We start from the raw sequence: 804 nt of genomic DNA, 5'->3' as shown, positions 1-804 counted from the left end.
GGTACATATCTCTCCAACTCCACTCTCTTGCTTTTAGAATTAATCTGCGCTTGATGCCCAATACTTGCAGAGGCAACAGATTCAGCGGCAGCTTTATAGCTTGCTTCATCTGGGATATCAGCTTTTGGCTGTGTACGCACAGGTGCCCAGATAACAGCATCAGTGCCTTGAAACTTCTCAGCAGGCTTATTGCCCTGTGAACCTCTTTGAGGCCTACGTGAATGCTGAGATTTCCAGTGGCTCTTAGCTCTGCCTTGGGCCTCTTCCTTAACCGAGGAAGTGATTTTCTCAGCAGAGTCACCCAATTCCTTCGAATCCATGTGAGATGGAATTGAGTCAGATGGCAACTCAGTTTCAGCAGCCTTATCCTTACCAGTCTCAATTGATTTGCCTCCAGATTCTGTTTCTTTTGTCACATGTCCGGAAGTATTCTCCGTTGTTGTCTCCTCAACCTTATGCTTTTTCTTACCGTTCCTATTATTTTTTCTTTTTGTATAGGTTGACTCAGTTGTCATGCTCGATGCTGCACTACTTACCTCAATTGAGATTGTTACCTCTGGCACAGCACATGTTCTAGTCTCTCCAGTTGATCCCTCACAAATTTCACCCCCAATGGTGGTCTTTGCCTCGCGGGATTGTTGCACAACATGGCCCGAGACCAAATTTGACCTTGATGGCAACACTGCTGTTGAAAGAGACCCAGGATCTTCAGTTGTACCATAATCAGCTTCCAGGCTTTTACCTGAATCCTCAACTATTTGGGTACGCCTATTCAACTCTTCTAATTTTGCACGAGCCTTTTCC

At 45.4% G+C, this 804-nt stretch overlaps 1 protein-coding gene across 1 annotated transcript; it reads right to left on the bottom strand.

The window, feature by feature from the left end:
- Positions 1 to 5: 5 nt before the first annotated feature.
- On the bottom strand, positions 6 to 800 carry LOC104822199 (protein MODIFIER OF SNC1 1-like; the record flags this gene model as incomplete). The annotated part of the gene is made up of 1 exon (XM_010553344.1): positions 6 to 800. A coding segment is annotated over one exon (795 nt), but the record flags the coding sequence as incomplete, so codon positions are not given.
- Positions 801 to 804: the final 4 nt, after the last annotated feature.

This window comes from Tarenaya hassleriana, unplaced genomic scaffold (assembly GCF_000463585.1).
Source record: "Tarenaya hassleriana unplaced genomic scaffold, ASM46358v1 Cleome3525, whole genome shotgun sequence".
Lineage (NCBI taxonomy): Eukaryota > Viridiplantae > Streptophyta > Magnoliopsida > Brassicales > Cleomaceae > Tarenaya > Tarenaya hassleriana.
The sequence above is the reverse complement of the archived record's forward strand: the minus strand, read 5'-3'. Positions and strand labels throughout refer to the sequence as shown.